Consider the following 23,036-nt stretch of genomic DNA (forward strand, 5'->3'; position numbering starts at 1 on the left):
TTTCGCTTAATGAGTGTTTCACACTACAGGTAAGATTCTGGAACAAATTGTGCTTGCTATGCGAGGATTCACTATACTTTCAATGCATTACTTTCCTTTTCACTTAAAAGTAATTGGTGTGGTACCATACAATATATGGAGAATCAAAATGTATAAGTGGTAAGCTTCTATCAATAACAATGGTTTAGTGGAAATTGGATTTTTCTTTGGCTGGACAACTCACTGCACTCCCCCCACCCCCTTCCTATGTGACCCAAGATGTCACCCTACAATGCCAGGATTGACTCTTAAGGAACAAAGTTTGATAAAACACTGCTGTAGTCTGTTAATGTACCATCTCTGTTGGTAATTTCATTTTTTTTCTCTTCTTGTCCTCAAAACATATGGGTTACTCTCATCCTAGGATCCGAATGATCTGCTATTCCTCTTTAACCTTCCCCTAGCTGTTGCCCTCTCCTTCCCAGGGGAGGAGCTGTTAGCTGCGAAAGTGACAATAGAGCTGTGTAGTGCATAACAAGGCAAGCTATCAGCTAAAAAAGCTATCTGGTAAAAGAAAGATTAACAAGTGAGCTTAAAATTCAAGGAGAAAGGATATAACTTTGCTGCTATCCTCGGTGAATGTGGATAAAAATTGCAGGACCTACCGAATAGTGTAATGAGCACAGAATATGGAATTAGAGTAAACCAAAGACAGACAAGAATAATGAGAAGCAGCAGAAATGAAACTGCAGTGGAGACTTGATTATCCAGACCTCAGTTACATGGATTTGTGATTATCCAGACTGATAACTGTGAGCAAATATCTTTGTTGTCTAGTCTGTGCATGAACGGACATGTCATGCTGGCAGTACCCATCAGTGCCCCACATGATCTCTGCCCAGTGTGTTTAATTATTATTTGAGTTAATCACTGTGTTGTGTTATGTCTGTACTTAAAAGTCTCAAAGCACAAGAGAGAGGTGTTATCACTTAAAGATAAAATAAACATTATTGATTAATTTAAAAAGGCAGAAACTGGTTGTAAGTTGGCCAATAAGTATGGTGTAGATACTTCTATGATTAGTGACATTAAGAAGCATAACAATTCAGTTCTGAAGTACACCTGTAAACTTGATCGTGAACACGGGAGTAAACATCGAAAAGTGATGAACAATCCAAAAAATGAACTTCTGGACAATGCATTGTATTGTACATTTTTACAAAAATGATCAGTAGGGCATCCAATATCTGGTCATTTGCCCTGTGAAAATGCATTACCATTACATAAAAAAGATAGGTGCCAATGAACCACTTGTGGCAAGTAATCAATTGTGGTACAGATCTGGGGCCCATATAAAACACCTCATTGGCCATTGTACAGTTTTAAATCTCATCATGGAATTCACAAATTGGAAATACAGTATGAAAAATGTCAGTGTGATTAGATGCAGCAAATCCTTTTAAAAAAAGAATTGGACGAAAATGACTATGACTTGGTCTTTGTTTGTAATGTTGATGAAACTGGTTTAAGCTGGAAAACATCACCATCAAAATCTTTAGTTTCTTGGCAAGATAGTTCAGCTCCAGGATACAAAACTAGTAAAGAGCAAGTAAGAATATTAGTTAACATAAACGCTACTGGGACCCATAAAATACTTCTGCTCCTCATTGGAAAATCCATAAACTCCTGATGCTTCAAAAATAAAAAGTGCATGGATGAACACTGGAATGTTCATTGACTGGTATAACAGTACTTTTATCTGAGTAGGAAAAAATTTCAAAACGAAATTTGTAAATAAGAAAAAGTCCTACTTTTATTGGTTAATGCACCAACTTGCCCCTCAGCTGAACTGTCAGAAAAATGGTATGTTTAGAGTGAAATATTTCCACCATAATGTGACATCCTTGCTACAACCAATGGATCAAAGTGTTATTGAAACATTAAAACAACTTCACAGAAATCAAATTTTATGTAGATTGTTATCTGTTGATCAAGATAATGCGGAACTCATTTTGTCATTTTCCAAGGAAATGGATTTGAAGGAGTATTGTTATGAGGTTGTAGATGCATGGGACTGAAAAGAAGACTTTGAACAAAGCCTGGAACAAAATACTAGAATGGGAGCCGTAAAATTCAAAACCGATATGGATGATTATGTTTTGGAAGTTATAAATGAGTTAATGACAACTATACAAATATGCCAAGAATGTGATGTCAGTTATATGAAAGAGTGGCTCATTTGGGACAGTAATGACCAAGGTTTTCAGATAATGTTGGATGACAAAGCTGTTGAAAACATACAGCTGGCAAATGAACAGCAGGAAATACAAGAAGATGAAACCAGTATGGTCTCAGCAGCCAGAGACTGTGGTCATTTGTGTGAGAGTTACATTTGTGTGTGGAAACTCACTTTCTGACAGTCTTTTTGTTGTGCCTCCCTGTGACTCAGCATCTCCTCTATATGGTGAGTAGCAATTATCCTCTTCATAATATTGCTAAAAACCAAAGGAAACATAGATACAGAACATTATGCAGGACCATCTCATGCAGAATCATTTCAAGCTCTGGAAATATCTTTCAAACCAGAGTGAGATACTGTGAGTTTGCTTCAATTAAAATGACTTCATGATACATCAGCAAAGAAGAGAAAAAACTGTTTACATAAAATGGCAATTACTAAATATTTTAAACAAAATTAAACTACAGTGACTGCCATATGTTACTTTTGTTAGGTATTTCATGACTGCGGTTGCAGTAATTTAGTAATTTGAAGAAAATATGAACATGCCTACGAAATTGTTTCTAATATCTTAATTAACATTGATTTTTGTTGAGTTTAATAAGATTAATTTGTTTTTGTTGCTGTGAACAAACATCTAACATTATGTATTAACTCTTGAAAGGCTTTCTCTAGGTTGATAAACCCCATGACAATATCTGATTCTTATTATTGTTACTTTCATAACTGAGTGAAAAGTCTGAATTGCTTCTTTTGAAGCTAAACTGACCTTAGTCCAGTACTTATCATCAATTGTTAATTCCATCTGTCTTTTTTGGATGCTATTCCCTTCAGTAGCTTACATGCATGATTTTTCAGAGTTCTCTTTCCAGATTTTTTTTTTTTCTTTCACGCTATGTACACATTCCCTTCACCAGTGATATGGTGATAATGCTTTTTTTTCTCCTAATCTGATTATAAGTTTTAACACCAAATAGAGGGACCTAGTTCTTTGACCTAATACCAATCCTAGTAATAAGTATCTTACTGACATCTGCTGATTGATTTGTTTTTGAGCTCCGACCCCTGTCAAACTTTAACCACATCACAAAAACACCTGTTTCTTCTGCATTAGCCTCCACGTTTTCAGTCTAGTTTCAAAGCAGTTTCTGCATATTATACTGATGTTACATGTTTTGCTTCCCTCTACCTGTCCTCAGAACTGTTAGATCAATATTTTTAATTTTTACCTTCCTGATATTATGTTTACTTTTAATGTATGGCGTGTCAGTCTTCCTGTAATCAGTGCTCACTTTTTCTCTTTCTTGAATTCTCCCTGTTATACATTATGGTTAAGCTTCTTTGCAGTAGTTGTGATTTGGTTTCTACGTAACAAAGTACTGGTTTCCATCTAATGCTCTTTCAATATTTTTTTAAGTTTTCAATATCCCACAGCCTTGGAAGACAGTTTTAATTTGTGATTTTGTATCCCAGTCTACTCATCATCATCATGACTAAATTTTGATTGAAATTAATATCTGCTCTTTGGCATACATTGCAGACCACTGGATCCTAAATCTTTGCCTAATTGTGAAATCTTCCAAAGAATACCTGTCATTTCAGAGTATATACTCTTTGTTTTATATTCTTTTAGAAGAGTTTTTTGCCACAGTTAGCTGAAATCTACTGCAGAACTGGAGCTTCTCTGCCTTTTCTTTTCTTTCCCCCAGTAATTCACCCAAATTTTCAATTTCCATGTCACATTAACTGATTCTCACTGTTTTTGAAATTATGGACACAGAAATGTAATCATTCATCATTTTCTCCAGACATTAGATATGGCATTGGTACAAATTTTATGTCTTTAATTAAAATGAATAATGTGCAAAAATTTTAATGAAGGATTTTGCGATACCTGATTTCAGAAAAGAAATGTGGTAACATTGTGCTACAATGATTGAAATACTGAGAAGTACTGCTATACAGCTAGCACCCTTGTGTGGTTATTTAGATGCAGTTACCATGTGTGAATGAACCTGTCCATTATGTGAAGAACACTACTAAGAGTGAGTAGAGACAAGCACTGTCAGAGTGATTGTTGGACCTGGGTCATGAGGTGTGCTGGGTGGCTCAGATAGTAAAAATATTTCCTACCAAAGGTAAAGATTTGGTGTAGTTTCAATCAATTAGGAAATCTTCACTTCCATCTTGTTCGGAAATTATACCACCCAGTTCATCATCATTCATGTTTAAGAAGAAAGAGTTGTTAACTTTTGACACTTTTGATAATATTTCATTACATCTTTACTGAACATAAATGCAGTAAATCAAACATCTACACCTGTATCTAAACGATACCATGACTGCTACTGTCAAATCTGAAGGTTCCCACAAGTGTAATGGTACTGGCTTTTCTTTGCATGTTTGTAGATGGTACTTAAAACACAGAAAGCCTCAATTTCTCCTCACATACACCATGTAAAATACATTCTTGACACACTAGTCCTTGAACTTTTGCACAAGTGCTTTTCTTTGAATCTAAGACAGTTTCAACCATTCAAAAATTTATTCCATCAGTATAATAATGACTATGTAGAATCTCCATAGTTTTCACATTAAAAGTATTGTTCTTAATTGACAGTAATCCAGTTCTGTGAGCAAATTCCTATAGCATGCCAATAAGTCTTCATTATGTATGAAATATGTCTTTTACAGTAAACCTATCAAACTTGCACACTAATCTTACAGTTGAACATATTGTTCAAATTGTGTTAACATGTTGTTGCTTGTGCCTCTCTGATAATGGAATCCATTTGTTATCCAATATTTGAGGTCCTTCCACTCTGCATGCATGTGTTTGATTGTCTACAATCAGCTCTCTTCACACAGTACAATACTTTGTGAAGACTCAACTCAAAAAATTTGGCTGCTTCCAAGCAAAACTTAATGCCTCAGATGTGGACACCAAGTTTTTGTAGACTACAGCTTTGTAAATATAGTGCTTTATATGTAGCTGCAAATCATGGTGCAGGCCATTTTACCTAATGTATTACTGCTCCTATTAACATCAGTGACAATGTGCCTTTTTTATGTGACAATGCTACATAGGTGTTAAAATTTATTAAAGATTTAAGTTTCTCAAAAGTCACACTGGCATCCACCACTTCAAAATCTCCATACCGAGTGATGTGGCACAGTGGTTAGCACATTGGAAATGCATTTTGGAGGACAACAGTTCAAACCCCCCTCCGGCCACCCAGATTTAGGTTTCCTGTGAGTTCTCTAGTGTCTTCAGCCAAATGCAGAATTGGTTCCTTTGAAAGAGCACAGCTGATTTCCCTCCCAATCCTTCCCTAGTTTGAACTTGGTCTCCGACTCTAATGACCTTGCTTTTATTCTTTCTTTGCTTTTTTTTGAAAATCTAAATGAACTATTTGATAGGACATTATTTCAGTTTTAATCACATTGGCTTTAAATCAGACCCTATTACATGATTTATATGGAACTCATTAACATTCCCTCTTGCACTTATCCAGCTAATTTCTGACCTATATGCCTCATCTGTGAATTTCCATTCCACCAGCCATCTCTCCTTTTAAAAAATCTTGCAGTTATCTGCCCCTCATGTTTCCTTGGATGGTATCATCCACCAATCCATCTTCAAACTGCAACAACAGGCCACACTTCACCTCAAAAAGCTATTCCACCTTCTCATTAACTACCTCAACAGTGGCGTTTCCCTTCCTGTTCCTCTCTAGTTCCCAAAACAGTCACCCCATCAGCCACCACTCCTCTCCTACAAAGTGAGCTTGGCCAACCTTCGTAACATCCCCTGGCCTTCATCACTGCCACCCAGAGAAATGATAACTCATTAGCATAAGAACCAGTTGCAACAGTGCAGTATTCTCAAAATCACATCTAAGATACTCACTCCTCCCGAATTTTCTGTATTATCCAAGGGTCTCTCTTTCAGCCCTAAACCTGCATTTAATCAAGCTGCTTTGGTGAAGGACAAAGCTGACATTGAATCCTGTCTTGAACAGCTTAGACCACAATCCCAACTTTATCCACAACCAGTACCTCAAAATCATCCCTTATAAGCATTCCAACAATTCATAATATCCAGCACAGCCCAACAATCCTTCCTCAGTTCCTAACAACATGAATGTACTCTGTCCTCTGCTGAAATCCATGCTTTTCATTCCCTAAAAACTGATAACTCCACCATTATACTCCCAACATTCTCTACCACTGTGATACTTGACTGACCAGGGTATGTGAGGGTCAATGTCAACTGTCTGACAGCTCTACGTACAGCATCTGCCATCAAGATCTCATTTCTGTGATATAAAGTGACTCCTTAAAATCTCAGACCCCTCGCAAGGACTAACACCTCAACCGAAAGAACTTTGTGCCCCACCCAAACCATGAACCCCCACCTTTTACCTTCATCCTAAGATCCAAAAACCCAATCACCCCTGGCTATCCCATAGTTGTTGGCTTCAAATCACCCACCAAACATGTTCTGCCTTAATTGATCAACACCTGCAACCTACAGTACAAAGACTTCCACCCTCTATTAAAGTCTCCATTTTCCTAGACCATATGAAACCTGTGCCTGTCTCACTCCCACCACATACCTTTCTTCCCAACATCCCCCATGTACATGGTGTATCTGCTCGTGAACTTTTCCTCAAAGCACCCACCTGATTCCAAACCTATGACATCCTTCCTGCTCATTTCAACCAACTTTATACTTACCATCAACTATTTTATATTTCAGGGGCGGACATACAAACAGATCAGGAGCATGGTCATGGGAACAATGATTGTTCCTTCCTACACCAACCTTTTCACAGATCGCGTGGAGGTGGCTTTTGTGGGATCCATAAGCCTTCAGCTCCTGGTTTGGTTTACGTACTTTGATGACATCATCTTTCTCATATGGACTCAGGGTGAAGCTTCCCTGCTAGAATTCTTGGAATCTCTAAATACAGTCTCCCAATTAAATATTACATGATCCTTTTCCAAATCAATGCCACTTTCCTTGATGTTGAGCTCATCCTTGCCAAGGGTCAGCTACACACTTCTGTTCACATTAAACCTGCTAACAAACAACAGTACTTACATATTGCCAGTTGTTATCTTTTCCATGTCAAACAATTCCTCCCATACAGCCTTGGCATCCAAAGCAAATGTATTTACTCAGATACAGACATTTTATAGCAGTACACCACCATTCCCACTTCACCATTCACAGGATGTAACTTCCCTACTAGCCTAGTTCAAAGCAGATTTCCTGGGTCATCACAAAAAACAACTTTGGAGTACACCTCTTGTCACTCAGCATTATCCAGGTCTTGAATATATTAATTAGCTACTTTGACGAGGCTATGACTTCCTGTAATCATGCCCTGAAATGAGATCCAAACATCTGACATGTTGCCCACCACACCTAGAATAGCTTTTCATTGCCCTCCCAATCTCTACAATATCACTGTCAAATCTTATGCTCCTTCTGCATCAATTTCCCTAGCCTATGGCTCCTACCCCTGTGACCAAGCCCGCTATAAGACATACCCTGGGCTCTCTTCTACCACCACATATACCAGCCCAGTAACTGTCATAACAAATACTATCAACAGGTCAGTCATCTGTGGAATCACACATGTCGTGTACCAGCTGTTACATAAACACTGTTCGGATTTTTCCATTGGCTTGACTACTACCAAGTTAGGATGAATGGGCACAGGCAGAGGGTGTTTACTGGCAACACACAATATCCTGTTGCAGACCATGCTGTACATCATGACTTCAGTACCTGTTTCACCACATGTGCCATCAGGATTCTTCTTCCAGACACCAGTTTCTCAGAAGTGGGACTGGTTTACAATATGTCCTTGGTTCTCAGCATCCACCTGGCCTTAATTTACACTAATTTCTTCTGTCTCGGTATTTCTTCTCAGTAAATACTCCTTTCTCCATTCCATTTTAGCTCTCTACATCTTTTATTTTCTAAGCTATCCCCCCTCCCCCCCCCCCTCACCCCCCCCTCCCACATGTACCACTTAGCTTTCTACTCTTATTAACTCATACACAATGTTTAGTCAGTAATCTCTGTCTTGTGTGTTGCCATATCTTCCACCTTTAACCTCCCAGGTTCTCAAATTTCATCTGGTACAGTCCCCAACAATCAGTCTTTCCCTCTCATCCCATGTGATAAGTCTCCCTTGTCCAGGGTTCTGGGCAACTTTTCTGAACTCTCCCCATGTCCTAAGCCTCAACAGTTCTTTTCCTTTACTCCTCTTCATTCCCCTTCAACTCTTCTGCCGGAAGAGGGAGTCACTGATTCCAAAATCTTGCAAATTTCATTATTGTTTTATGTGTGTGTGTGTGTGTGTGTGTGTGTGTGTGTGTGTGTGTGTGTGTCTTGCTGCTGCTTGGTGAATAGATTTTTTATCTATACAGTTAGATTATATAGTACATTCTTAGGTTGATCAACTAAGTTACATCTCTGGCCAGCCCACAGAAGGAAGAAAAGATTAAGGTTCAATGTCCTGTTGACAATGAAGTCATTAGGGATGCGGCACAAGTTCAGACTGGGAATTGATAGGGAAAGAATTCGACACACTATTTTAAAGGAACTATCCCAGCATTTCATTAAGCACTTTAGGAATGTATTGCAAAAAGGTAAATCTGGATGACCAAATGATAATTTGAACTGCCATCCTCTAAAATACATTTTATGAACTAAAAGACTGCAGTATCAAGAGCACATCAAAACCTGACCCTCTGTACAAGAAAGATAACAATATTTAAATTAAGACATCATGATTAACCACAATGGGTTCATATTCTGGAGGGCTACTGATCAAATCGCCATCTGACTCTGCGGATTCAGTTCGTCTGTGATGTGTCTGTATCATTTTGGGCAAACATTGGGACAGTTTCTTCGAGTAGCCATTGTTAATTTTATGTTTAATTGAGTTAGTGTTCCGGCACTATTGACTTCAGTTCCAGCGAGACACTAAACACCAACCTCCCCTTTTCCAATAACACTTTCAATGTGTTCCAGCATACTGCTTTTAGGCCAGTACTAAATATGTATTTTCAGCCACCCTTAGCAGCAGAAAAATCTGGATCTGTCTTCAAGCACATCCAATTTGTAGTACTGCTGCCATGTCCCATAGAATCATCAAAATATAAATATATTAATTAGAACAGACTGCTGCTCACCACTTACAGCAGGCACCGAGTGGCAGATAGGCACATTTAAAAGTAGACTGTTGGAAGGTATCAGATTTCAGACAAAATCCTTCATCAGATGAAACCATCAGAACCTGAATACCACTGTCCTATGCCAAGCTACTCATGAGCCACCAGAGGAATTCCTCCTAGCCAGCTAGAACCCCAAACCCATCACTTGGTTTATATTATTTGAGGGCTTCTTCATAACCTGAACTGAGAGTGAGAACACCCTACCCACATTCCTCCACATCCTCAACACCTTCTTCCCCTTCACTTCACCTGTTCTTCCTCAGCACAAAGAGTCATCTTCCTCGACATCAACACCCACCTCCATGAGTACCTCCACCCACCTCAACACCTCCATTTCAATAGCTATACTCATTCCACCCCAATAAGCCCATTCTACAGCCAAATCACCAAATTTGCTGCGATGAGCAGTACATCTCTAATTATGTCAAGGGTCTTACTGAGGCCTTTGCAAATTGAAAGTACTTCCCTGTCCAGAAACAGATCTCCCACCCATTGTCTCCTCAGTCATACACCATACCCACTGACTGGCCACATAGGAGTGCCGCCTCACAGTACCAACCAGGACTGGAGCAACCGAATCATGTTCTCTCCCAGGGTTTCAAAGGCCTTTCATTGTGCCCTGAAATGAGAAACATCCTCTCCAACCCTCCTGCAGTGGCATTCTGCTACCCACTAAACCTACGCAATACCCTTGTCCTTATTTATTCCACCATTGCTCCCAACCTCTTGTGCCTGGGCTTATATCGTTGCAAAAGACACAGATGCAAGACTTGTCCCAAAAATCTTTCCATTACTATCTACTTTAGTTCTGTCACAGGAATTTCCTATCCCATCAAAGGCAGGCCCACCTGTGAAAGCAGCCATGCAGTTTACAATCAACTTAGCTGCAACCACTGTGCAACATTCTTAAATGTGGCTGTCTATCACTTAGTGCATCCTCTATGTGGTGAGTAGCAGTCTACTCTAATTCATATAGTTATTCCACTCTGGATTTTCAATTGTTTGAATCTCAAAATATACTGTTATATATTCCATGAACGTGTATCCTAGAATTATTTCAATTAATTACCTAAATAAATCGTCATGCTTCTTTCTATATGCTGCTATATTTAAGTGAGAGCAGCCGCTACAAGCATTGTACAAAATACAAAACACCTCAAGAAATGCATGCTTGAACATAAATGCAGATGCTAGTGAAGCCTGCTGGTTGCACTGTTGCATTTGACCATGACGGGAACCTGTGCAATGTCCTCGAAATGTTGCAAGTGTCAGTCATGATCAGAACAGTCTACTGTGTAGTTGAAAGTGCATTATGTCAGCAGTAAGCTGTGACGGAAGCTTCCATAACCAAGATAGCTGAATTGCTTGGTATTTCAAGAGTCACTGTGTGGAAGAACTTCACTGCATGCAGGGAAGTGGAGAAACATCATCCACCAAGTCACAATGTGGATGAAAGTGTGTGTTGAGTGATCATGACAGAAGGTCACTGAAGAGACCTGTGATGAAAAATAATAGGATGACAGCTGGAAAAGTCACTGCAGAACTGAATATTACACTTGTGATCATCATCATCACCAAAATAATATGAAGGGTGTTCTATAAGCAGGGAACTGCAGGGCAAGCTGGTATTCCAAAACCACTCATCAGCTTGGAAATGCACAATACAGGTAAATGTGGTGCTGAAGCTATAAGACCTGGACTATGGACCAATGGAAGAAAGTCATTTGGTTGGATGAGTATTGTTACACACTGTTTACAACTTCTGGCAGAGTTTACATCCCAGAGTGAAACATGGCATGGACTGGTGATTATTTGGGCAGCCATAACATAGTATTTCATGGATTCCATGGTTACTCTGCAAGGGCACACTACTGCCAAGGATTAAGTGACCATTTTGGCTGGTCAGGTCCGTCCCATGGTACAATGTTTTTCCCCAATGGTGATGCTAACTTCCAAGGCAACAGGGCTACTATTCACTGCTCTTATTATCCAGGACTGGTTTTAAGAACTCAAGGATGAATTACATAGCATCTCCCCTGGTTACTACAGTCAGTGAGTCTTTGTGGTCGACTCTGGTGAGAAGGGTCCATGACTGCTATCCACCTCCACCACTGTTACTTGAACTTGCCACTATTTTGCAGGAAGAATGGTATAAGATTCCCTTGAAAACCATAAAGGACCTGTATTTATCCCTCCAAAGATGACTGGAAGAAGTTTTGAATGCCAATGGATTTTCTAAATCATGAGTTGTGTTTTTGGTGTTTTCATATTTTTGTCCAACTCCTGAACAAGCTTGATACTAAATACCCATGTTAAAAGTGAATATCTATCAGTGCTGATGTATTCAAGGGTAATGGAAGTCTCACATAAAACAAAAATCTTTTACCACAAAACCAGGGTTTTACTTTTGAAGGTTCTTGTGACTTGGATTCTCTTCACTGTCAATTTTATGTATAAAAATTACACAAATATACAGATGGTTACAATTTCAGAGAAACTGGATGACTTATTCAAGAGAAAGAGCTTCATAAATTGTACAAGTAAATAAAACACTGGCCTACCTCTGGCCCTTATGCAAGCAGTTACTCAGCTTGATAAAGTTTTTGTATATCCTCCAGAGGGATATTTTGCCAAATTCTATCCAATTGGCACATTAGATCACCAAAATCCTGAGCTCTTTGTAGGGCCCTACCCATAATGCCACAAATGTTCTCAGTTGGGTTGACATGTGGTGGCCTTAGTGGGCAAGGTAGGGTTTGGTAAGCACGAGGACTCTTGGTTGTTGGGCTGGATGGCTGGCAAAGTCAGGATAGTATGCCACCACTGTCCAGGAAATCTCCAGACACATCTTTGCTGGTTGTGGGGCTCAGTTCAAAGCAGGACTTATCACTGACGATGATTCTACTCCAGTCAACAATATTCTGGGTTGAGTGTGCCTGACACAATCGCAAATGGGCTTGTTGGTGTACAGAGGTCAATGGAAGTGGATGTAAGGGGCAACGTGAGCTCAGTCCCTGTCTGTGAGCCACCTGTTAATAACACAAGTTGTGATCACTGAAGCACGAGTTGCACATTGGATCAATGATGATGATGATGAATCCGGAGCTCTGAGTGCCTCTCTGATGATTGCTCAGTCCTCTTGTTCTGTCATCTCTCTATGCTGACTGCTTCCAACTTGACGCTGTATTTGGCCAGGGTTCATACATACTTGCCAGCATCATCGACTAGCTGCATGCTCTTATTCAAATGTTGAATGATTTGCCAACCAATCCAACCAACAAGCTTCTCTGAGCCCAACTAAATGTCCCCTCTCAAATGCTCTGATATCTGCATATATCGTTCACGTGTCTGTCTGTGACTCATAGTTACTGTCCAGCTGAGTGCATGGAATGAAATTCACAGACTTTTGCCATGGGTACCACTCTCGCCAGCTGTGTGGTGAAATTGTGCTGCAGCAACACATATTCATCCACTGGCCACCAAAGTTTACAGTTTTGCATTTGCTGTTGATACCTGTATGAACACCAGTTTGCATAACTCCTTCATGGCGTGTCTTTTTTTCTTTTCTTTCTTTTTTCTTGCAGTGGCTATTCTTAATTTGGGTGAATTAGTATTATTTATGCATGCAACCATTCAAATACCTTAACTTTTAAGCAATAACATTAAGTATAAATCCATTCAAAATACTTCCTTCAGTTTAATCACCATGTGAAATTCCTTAAATTTAATCACCATGTGAAACTAGACAGAAAAAGTGTGTGTGTGTGTGTGTGTGTGTGTGTGTGTGTGTGTGTGTCAGAGAGAGAGAGAGAGAGAGAGAGAGAGAGAGAGAGAGAGAGAGAGAGAGAGAGATGGTTTGATGCAAGCTTTTCACTGCCAACTGTGAATTATCTTGTTGGAATGGTGAGAAGTGCAGCACACAGTCCCTGATCCTAATATTATCTGCCAGGGTCCTGAGTTTATTTCAAACCATCCTCCCCTGTCTTACAGAATGAGAGTGTGAGACTGTTGATGGCGATGTTTTCAGCATAAGGGGATCTGCAGTTCATTGTTCTTCTTAGCCATTTTCAACAGGAGTAAGTTATGTATCATTAATTTGCTTTACTCTCTTTCCCCCACTTCACATTCATCCAACATAACCACACTATTACACTACATGAATGCTTATTGACTTGCAGATACAAGCCAGATGCATCACTCACAAATCAGGAGAAGGCAACTGCAAACCAGTTTTACAAATATGCTCCAACAACAACAACGCAGAACATCTGCAGTAGCTCATTGATGGGAATTTGACTTTTAATTTTTAAAAGAGTGAAATACATACGGAAGGAAGTATACCCAAGGATAGGTTATGACTCTTCAGAACATCTTTTAATCAAAGAATATCAGAAAGTGACTGGCTACTGTTTTCTTCATTGTATTAACACCTAGCAGTATGTAGAACTATGGAAGGAACATTTTTACTTTCTGAAATTTCCTGGCAGATTTAAACAGTATGCCAGACTGGGACTCCAAACTAGGGGCTTCACATTTTGCAGGCAAGTGCTCTGCTGTCATCTATCCAAGCTCGGATCATGATCCGTCCTTACAGCTTTACTTCCTCTGGTACCTTATTTCCTATTTTCCTACCTTTAACTTGTTAATTGTTTATGAGCCATTTATTACTGGTTTCTATTTCTGGAACAGGTAATGCAATAAATGGTATTTATTTCAGCATGTGTGTTTTCTTCTCCAACTCTTTTTGATACCATGAAACATTAACAATTTTACTAAAATTTATGTTGTAACATAATACTCAGATTTTCATATTGTCTATGGGGAACACAATGACCATCTTGTGACAATTTTTTATTTTATTTTTTGTATTTTTCAGTAATAGGTACAGTACTGGTTTCAAATTCCTTGGAAGTCGTCATCAGATGATCTGACTATGTTACTATGTAACTCATCAACTGAACAGAGCTATCAATATCTTTTGCAACTTGTATTATTCATGTGTGTTGCGTGTAGTGCAGTTTCATTAGTTATCACAAGAGTGTTTTCTGCAGCTAGCTGCAATATGAGTGTAAAGTACTTACCTGGAAGTGTGTAATCTTCAGCCCAAAATTAATGTTTGAGTGTCTCCAATCTTATGCAAAACAATATTTGAAACTATGTACATAGACTGAAGTGGTGATTTAAAATTTGTACACAGACTGGGAATCAAACCTGTGTCTCCTGTTTACTAGGCAGGAGCGTTAGCCACTAAACCACTATGGCACAGTTTGCTCAATTGCACGAATTACCTAGGCATGCTTCCGATATGGATCCAAATTCTTACTGCCACCCTAGTCTACTTTAAATGCCTCCTTACACATGTACAGAATTGTCAAGGCTCTCCATGTTTTGGAATAGCACCTCAGCATCGAGCATGCTATTCCAGAACATGAAGAGATTGGCACTTCTGTTTATGTGTAAGGGGGAATTTAAAGTAGGATTGGCAATGAGAATCTGGATTGAGGAGGGTTTCATGCCAGGGTAATCGATGCAACTGAGTGAACTGCTGTGCCAAAGTGGCTTAGTAGCTAATGCATATGCCTAGTACACAGGAAACCAGGGTTTGATTCCTGATCTTGGTACCAATTTTCACTCACTGCGTGAGATCAGTGAAAGTCTCTGAAATTGTGTCATTTCATTTGTATAAGCTCCTGCAGCTCTGTTTCAGGCTGGATGCCCCATTTATGTTTGTTGATGAGGTGCTATTCCAGAACATAGATAGTCTCAGCAGGGCTGTTTGTGTGTAAGGGGGAATTTAATGTAGACTGGGGCAGCAGTAAGAATGTAGATTGAGGAGGGAGCTGTGCCAGGGTAATTTGTGTGGTTGTGTGAACGCTGTGCCAAGGTGGCCTAGTGGCTAGCACACCTGTCTAGTAAGCAGGAAACCTGGGTTGGATTCCCAGCATTTGTACAAATTTTCACTTGCCTCTTGAGTCTCTATACATACATAAAATCATATCTGTATGACACCAGTAAAGACTGTGAAATTATGTCACTTCATTTGAATATTTGAAACAATATCAAGTATTAATTTAAGTGCCTTAAGTACAATACTCTTATAACTGTCATTCAAGTGGTATGAGTTTCATGCAGTAGATGCATTAAACATACTTCAATTCAAAGGAAGTAAAATTCCTTTTGCTTCATCTAACATTAAGTAAAAAAAAATACTGTAATTACTACTAAAACTAATACTTTTAGAGCAAATTATTTGTGTTAGTAGATGGATATACTATTTATACATTTCCTATCTCCAACACCAGAACTTTCAAAGAGAAGAAGGTATGCATATTTTATATTTCTTATAAAAAGAATGGTGTAAAATAACCTTCAGTATTGAAACTTCCTGGCAGATTAAAACTGTGTGTCGGACTCAGACTCGAACTCAGGTCCTTTGAATTTTGCGGGCAAGTGCTCTACCATCTGAGCTACCAAAGCACGACTCAATCCCCGTCCCCACAGCTTTGCTTTTGCCAGTACCTCGTCTCCTACCTTCCAAACTTTACAGAAGCTCTCCTGCGAACCTGCAGATCTAGCACCCCTGAAAGAAAGGATATTATGGAGACATGGCTTAGCCACAGCCTTGGGGATGTTTCCAGAATTAGAATTCCACTCTGCAGCAGAGTGTGTGCTGATATGAAACTTCCTGGCAGATAAGACTGTGTGCCGGACCCAGACTCGAACTCAGGACCTATGAATTTTGTGGTCAAGTGCTCTACGATCTGAGCTACCCAAGCACAATGGTAGAGCACTTGCCCATGAAATTCAAAGGTCCAGAGTTTGAGTCTCGGTCCGGCACACAGTTTTAATCTGCCAGGAAGTTTAATATCAACACACACTCCGCTGCAGAGTGGAATTCTCATTCTGGAAACATCCTCAAGGCTGTGGCTAAGCTATGCCTCCGCAATATCCTTTCTTTCAGGAGTGCTAGTTCTGCAGGTTCTCAGGAGAACTTCTGTAAAGTTTGGAAGGTAGGAGACGAGGTACTGGTAGAAGTAAAGCTGTGAGGATGGGGAATGAGTTGTGCCTGGGTAGCTCAGATGGTAGAGCACTTGCCCAGGAAAGGCAATGGTCCCGAGTTCGAGTCTCGGTCCGGCACACAGTTTTAATCTGCCAGGAAGTTTCATATCAGTGCACACTCTGCTGCAGAGTGGAAATCTCATACCTTCAGTATTGCTTTTCTTCAGCAGGTTCAATACCAGTTTCGTTAACAATCTTTTATAGCCTTATACTTCTCTCTCTCTCTCTCTCTCTCTCTCTCTCTCTCTCTCTCTCTCTCTCTCCCCCCCCCCTTCCCCCCCCCACCCTCTGCTTTCTGTCCTTTGTATCCCTCTCCTTCATCACCATCTTATCCTCTCTTCATGTTTGTAATTTTTATCTCCAACAACTTTGCTAAATTTCTCATTTATGGTTGCTCAACATCTGGCTGTTTTGGTACATCTTGCTGCATCTCTCTCAATTTAAATACTGATGTTACTGATAACCTCATTTTTAGTTTTTTACATTTTTCCTGTTCACTTGTCTCCAGCTGCTTCTTGTCTTGTTGCAGCCAGTCCTGCATAGTATACTTACTTTTACCCACACACGTTCTTGCTTCTCCACCCTTCCTTTCCATGTGTAACCTTCATCACCCTATTCCACTTCCCATTATCCAAGCTACTCACCCACTTAGGTTACATACTCTTCAGTTGCAGAAATGTTTGCAAGAGTGGCCTTCCATTACCTCCTCTCTTGAGAAAAACTGATTAAGTTATAAAAAAAATTATAACATTTCACTTATTCACGAGTTGATCTATGATGTGAGTAATGATCTACATTTCCAAAGTTAGTATATATTCTACACTACATGTATCAGTTGATGCTACTAATATCCCATAAAATTGTAGGTAACTGGTTAGTGGTGGTTAAGGTGAGTAATTGTCACAGAATTTCATGCAGAAGTTTATATAGGAAAACGGGTGCTCAGAAGTGTAGTCCAGATTAGAAGGTATTCACAGAAATGTTGCCTTTGTTTCTTACCAGATTTGGTGTGCCTGCCTCAGACCACCTCCTTGCAATGCCTTTATCAGTGCCAGAACCTGTGTATGGACTTGAAGGCTTGACACTGTTCCATTCACACTCACTGTAGCAAGCCACATCACTTTTAGTCCGTGAACGTAGTGTGTTGCGAAAACCTTCCAAAAAGTTCAACTTCATTTTTGTGGGGCTCTGAGTTCTGTTACTTTTGTCTGAACAGTGGCTTTCATCTGCACTTGAAGTAAAGCTCCTTTGATCACTATCATAGATTGCTTTGCTGGGCACAGAATAAGCATCAAGAAGAGCAGAAGCTGCAGTGCTGGGACAAGGAAGAGAAGCAGAGTCATCAAAATTCTTATAAGCTCTTCCATTTTCCTTTTCTGTACTTGATGCAGGGTGTGACAAGCTCTTCCTTAATGAAGGGGTCCAAACTGAACTCAGTTCTGGAGCAGAGCTAAGAAGAAACCAAGAAGGGAGAAACAAAAAATAAATAAAACAGTGATTAAACATAAAACAGAGCATGCAAAAGATACATGTAAAGCATGCAAACATATATCAATAAACGGGCAGGTGCAAAGGCAAAATGAATATGCAAGGAAGTCAGCTGCCAATACCAAAAATTATAAAAGATAAAGTAGCCAGCAGAATGTGAGGAAAATTTCATTTGCACATAACACGGTAATAAAGTTTATATGCTGGATACATTACATTTACTTTCAGCCACTGGTCAATTAAAAAATATTTGTTTATTGGTGGTTGCATGTCCCTCTTTTGTTATTAACAACAGAAATTTTAAGAAATTAAATTATTTCTTGACACTTAAGCAGGTAGTATGAAAAAATTGTAAGGAATAGCAAGTAAGTGCTCTTTTTGGTAAACCATTAAAGTGAAGTGAAGTATTTCTTTCCCACAGAAGCACCCAGTGAAGATTATTCATATCGAAAATTAAAAGTAAAACGATTAAATATATGCACGCACTTCTTGCCTACATTATACAATATACAGTTATTATATATACCTTAACACAGCTAGCTGCCAGTCTTTTGTTAAGAACTCTCCACTGTAGGCAAATTGAGCACATTTTTTGCAAATCATTTATTCATTATATTCGGATATGTGTATTACACAGATGGTGTCACTCCTCATTAAGTTTCTCATTAATTTTTATGTCCTTGAAAACATTTATCCACAGAATATATTCCAAGCAAGCTATTTTGCCCAATGTTACAGGCAAAGACAACAATGACATCTTCAGCACAGAAGGAGACCTTTGGAACAGCATAGATGGTGTGGCAATCCATCCTTTGTGGGGTTAATTAGATGAGGGATCTTCAAAGACTAACCAGATAAACCCCAACAGAAAAATCCTCATCCAGGTTATGCCTAGCAAATCAACAGTTGAATATAAATATATTGCTTTCAACTGTATAACAAGCCTTATTTAATACTACTGTTTGATACATATCTCTCCAATAGCACTGTGTAATTAACAAGGAAGATTGCAAGTTACAAACAAGTAAAATTAAGTTTCTGCAATCAACATTGTGGAATGCTAGAAGAGATAAAATTAGGAATGAATACATCACAGGAGAGTTGCAAGTGGATGTGTCAATGACTGAGAGACTTGAGTACTACATAGCTCACATGGTTTGGACATGTGAAGAGGGTGACAGTAACTCCCCGCCAAAACAATACTTGGAGAGAAACGTGCAGGGGAAAAGACCAATAGGACAACCCAGAGAAAGACGGCTGGATCTGGAGACCAGAAAAGAAAACTGAGAAACTGCATCAAGAGAAGAAGTGTATCAAGATACAGCAAAATGGAAGTAAATTGCTCATAAGCTCCCTACCTGGCTTGCTGGAAGGATATGAAGACGATGATGATGACACATCTCTCCAATACATCTGCTCTGTATACTCTGCCAAAAAAGGGGTCAAATTCAGCACCACTAAATTAGCATTTTCCTCTTATCATGAAATTTCATTTCTTTATCCTTCTGCCTTTGTTATGAAGTTAATTGTTGATCTTACTTGACAATGTACAGCCTTTGATACGTACTAACCCAATTAACTATCTATTCTTTTTTGCTTCAAGAAAATCTTCTGCATACAAATATGATGAAATACAGAAAAGAAATCCACCAGGACCAATTGAAAAGTGCAGAACATTGCACAAGTGTGAACCATCTCCAGCTTTCAGAAATTTACTACAACACCAAGGAGCATACACTATGAGGGACTCATCACTTTATTGTTAACTGCACTTCACATATTCTCACTGAAGAACCTGGTAAATGACTGCTTCTAGTTTGCTTCATACAATGTTATGTTGTTATTGTTTTCTTCTTCTTTCTTCTTGTTTTACTTCAGAACCAAGCATTTCTCCTGAATTAGTTACAAAGTGAAATTAAAGCACTGAAACATCCTCATAGCCAGGAGGAGCGGATGTAGTTCATCAAAAACCCAAAATCAGGAGTGATCATTTGTAACTGGCATATCCACCCAGCTTGCCTTGAAGTAGACAACACTCTACATACCTCTTCCCAAATACCATTACTAATTATAGCTCATCCTCTCCACTGCTGCACTTGTGTTATCTCTGCTAATCTTCTGTTCTGGATCTCTGTTATCAACTAACTGCACCTTTTTAGTTATTAAAATTAACAAACATTTCTTCTAATACTTTTAATTCCACTGTACAACTTTATTTCTGGAAGCTGTCTTCATAACATGAAGCAGAATTGGCATCAACCTCCATTTGTACCTCTCGTCTAACAAGAACTCTTCATTAATATGATCAGATACTGTTATTTTATGGCTTGTATTTATGAGTGCACAAGGCTTTAATACAAGCACTGGTGATGGTCACAAAGTGATTGAAATCGATTTGCAGCAGAAATAAAGGTTTCTATTTCAGCAACCAATGAGACCCTTCTTTTGTAATTAAAAGTGAGAGTATTTTGCATGCATTTATTTTACTTCATTGATCTTGTTCTCTCTCAATCACAGAACTTATACTCCACTCAGAAAGTGATCTGTAATGTTACTCTCTTACTTGTCCATCACATTCATAATTTTTAGTTACCTATATTTCTCCCAACAACTTCAGGACACCTCTTTTAATTATGGAGTTAAACCCATTTTCCCATTGAGGCATCTGCTCCACTTGTACACTTACATACATCTGATGAAGGTGCAAGTATTAGCACATTTTTAGTTTTTAATGGAACATAATGTGTATAGATATGCACGTAGGTGTTGACACAATCATTTGCAGGATTTGATGTGGAGGTAGAATGATGAATGGGCTGGTAGAAAAATCAACTGTTAACATCAATCTGAGTGTTTTATCACAATGAGGCCTTTACAGGAAATACAACACCAAATAATGACATTAGAGGGCTAAAAACAGAAGGCTGTAGGTCATCATTCATGTACATAAACAAAATTGATTCTTAGTGGCTATCCAGAACAGTCAAGCTTGTCTGATGCACAAGCCTAATAAAGCCAACTGACTCATTCCTCAAGAATCTATGCATTCTCATTTTGAGCTGTTCTGTACATTGTCTTATTTAAGCAAGCTTGACATGAGACTTGTGAATTACCTTATCTTACATTTTTGGTTTCTTCTCTCCCTTAAAGTATGCGCTCTCGAACTGAGTTTCTACATTTGGATATTCATTAATATCAGCAATCAATAGAACATAAACAATGATTAGAATACATGTGCCAGTTTATTGTGAGAAGAGCCTGTTTACAAAAATGTTTAATGATTTTCTTCTTATTGTTTTTCAGGACATTCAGCTGAGCTAATAAATATATTAACAACACTAGTAAAAGAGAAATGATCATTCTTTCTCGTAATTAACACAGAATTTTTAGCTTCTTGTATGGCGTCCCTAAATTTATTAGTGCAAATGATGGGATAGACACCGCTAATCTTCTTTCAAATACTTGCCCATTTTGAGCTTAGCACTTTGTGCATAATGACATTGTGATCCATGAGATATGAAACCCTGAGCTACTTTTTAACTCTATGAATTACACTATTCACATTGTCAACTTTACCACAATTTTTTCCTATTGCTCACATGAAAAGATGTGAGACAGCAAGGCAACAATAAATCCATAGATTTCTTCATTATTCTCCTTCTCAAGTATAGAGAGAGAGCACTTGCAGCAAGATGGCCTGCCTGATGCCATTTGAATTTAAATGAGAAATTACACCATCCACCCAAGTTCAATGACTTTTGAAGAAGAGTCTGGATACAAAAACTTCTACAGCTTCACTACAAATAACTCTCTGCACTATCTGTGTATAATTCGTTTCTTAAATTTCTCATTTGCTTCTTTTATTCCAAAATTTTGTTACCAATTTTTTTAGGTCATTCTCTTCTCTGAGAAATCTTTGCAGTTGCCTCATTATGGAAATTTTATGGTACTGACAACATATAATTTGGTAGAGCACAAGAAAGGGTACTGCCAGTTGTCTATGCACTTTTCCACCATTAACATGCAGCTACAGCTGTTATAGAGAGAGTACGTATTGTGAGTGTTGCATATACAGACTGGTGCATGTTACATCTAATTCATGTATGGATGACTTAAAAATTTGAATTATTGTCATCTGCTTTCTGTTAATTGCTTCCATAAAATATCCTACTTTACTGTTAAACTTTTAACGTATCATCTATTTTGAATTTTCTATTACATGCTACTTGTTTGTTTAATTCCTTTGATTGTCCTTCCCTAATGTCTCACAGTAGCTGAAGCTATTATACCCAAATATCTTGATCTTGTTTTGTTTACTCTAAAATCAACATGTCCAAAAAGGAAGAAATTTTAGAGTATATTGAAAAGTATGATAACAATACTGAGGGGAAAAAAAGAACAATTAATCATTTTTGTACACACAAGTGTCTTAATATTTAATAGATAGTGTCTTCCATAAGTGAAAAATACTGTTGCACAGTCCAATTTGAATTGGGTCATTGTTATATTTTAAAGAATTTTGCAAAAGATGACAGCCAATGAAAGAAGGGCAGTGAACAAAAGCCCAGAAACAATTTATGACAATGAGAACTATATGACAATTACATTATTGATAGGACAGGGTTGTCATTCAGTTTTCTCAAGGGCATACTAACAATTAGAAGAACTCTTACAGTGGAATCAAACCTCCAAAGAAGAAATTTACTGCATTGCTTTGTGTGAAGAGAAACTGTATCTGAGCAGCAAAGTCTTTCTACTGAGGCCCTCGTGCACAGGACAGTTCATTTCTGCAAGAAGTTGTATTCATCCCTTGTATGGTCAAATGCTTTGACATTGCCCAGTTCCCTGATCTTAAGAACATTGGAAATAGACAGACAGTAAGTTTCTCCTACCAAAACTTAGTTGTTACCTGCCAGATGCAGAAACAAACAATAAAACAGTAAATGAGAAATCATTTTTTCTGAGTTTTGTGGCTACCTGCCCCAAAGTTTTACCCAGAACAGGTAGTGTGTGC

At 38.6% G+C, this 23,036-nt stretch overlaps 1 protein-coding gene across 1 annotated transcript in view; it reads right to left on the reverse strand.

Annotated features, from left to right (window-relative positions):
- The window catches only part of LOC124612449 (kalirin), a 1,731,149-nt gene that overhangs the window by 16,304 nt on the left and 1,691,809 nt on the right, over window positions 1-23,036 (reverse strand). Inside the window, exon 39 of the mRNA XM_047140672.1 lies at window positions 17,534-17,984. Coding sequence (XP_046996628.1) covers window positions 17,534-17,984 — 451 coding nt within the window. The remainder of the gene's footprint in view (window positions 1-17,533; window positions 17,985-23,036) is intronic.

The sequence above is a fragment of the Schistocerca americana genome, chromosome 4 (assembly GCF_021461395.2).
Source record: "Schistocerca americana isolate TAMUIC-IGC-003095 chromosome 4, iqSchAmer2.1, whole genome shotgun sequence".
NCBI classification, from domain to species: domain Eukaryota; kingdom Metazoa; phylum Arthropoda; class Insecta; order Orthoptera; family Acrididae; genus Schistocerca; species Schistocerca americana.